This window comes from Alligator sinensis, unplaced genomic scaffold, assembly GCF_000455745.1.
Source record: "Alligator sinensis unplaced genomic scaffold, ASM45574v1 scaffold579_1, whole genome shotgun sequence".
Lineage (NCBI taxonomy): Eukaryota > Metazoa > Chordata > Crocodylia > Alligatoridae > Alligator > Alligator sinensis.
Window position 1 is genome coordinate 143434 of NW_005842023.1, and position 554 is coordinate 143987.

The 554-nt window shown below is 52.0% G+C and overlaps 1 protein-coding gene across 1 annotated transcript in view; it reads left to right on the top strand.

The window, feature by feature from the left end:
- Positions 1-554, top strand: part of FAM217A (family with sequence similarity 217 member A) — a 26595-nt gene that overhangs the window by 4252 nt on the left and 21789 nt on the right. Inside the window, exon 2 of the mRNA XM_025202387.1 lies at positions 105-213. Coding sequence (XP_025058172.1) covers positions 105-213 — 109 coding nt within the window. The remainder of the gene's footprint in view (positions 1-104; positions 214-554) is intronic.

Below are 554 nucleotides of genomic sequence, written 5' to 3' on the forward strand. Positions count from 1 at the left end.
GGGGGGGCCATTTTGCCTTTTGCTGGCTTTATGGTCTTTGCTCGAGCAAATAAACAGCTGTCTTTCTTTACCTGCGTTGTCTGTCAATCAAATTACAGCTAGACAACGAACCTTAGGGAGGTTTCTCCCACCACAATTTGGCGACCCAGATGGGACTCGTCTAGCTTGGCGCCTTTGGAGACCTCCATCCCCCGACACCCCAGCGCGCACCAGGTGAGTTCACCTATTTGGGTCAGTCTCGGGAGGTGGACGGTCCCCTCGGGACCAATAAGGCGAGATCCTCAAGTCGGGTAAAGGAACGGTACCGGCGAGTACCTCAGGTCAGGTATGTTTTTGGTTTCTATCTGGTTTCTGGTTTTCTGGTTTTACCTCTAGAGGTCTCTGGAAGCAGTCTTTGAGGGTATCTGTCTGCTGATTTAAACGCTGTTAGAGCCAGCAGCCTAGCCGAAAGGCGAAAGACACAGATATAAGGTAGAAATGCTGTTATAACGGCCAATGACTAGGGTCTCGGACTCAAGACGCCCCTCCTCACGGAGAAAGCCAGTGGGGTCCGA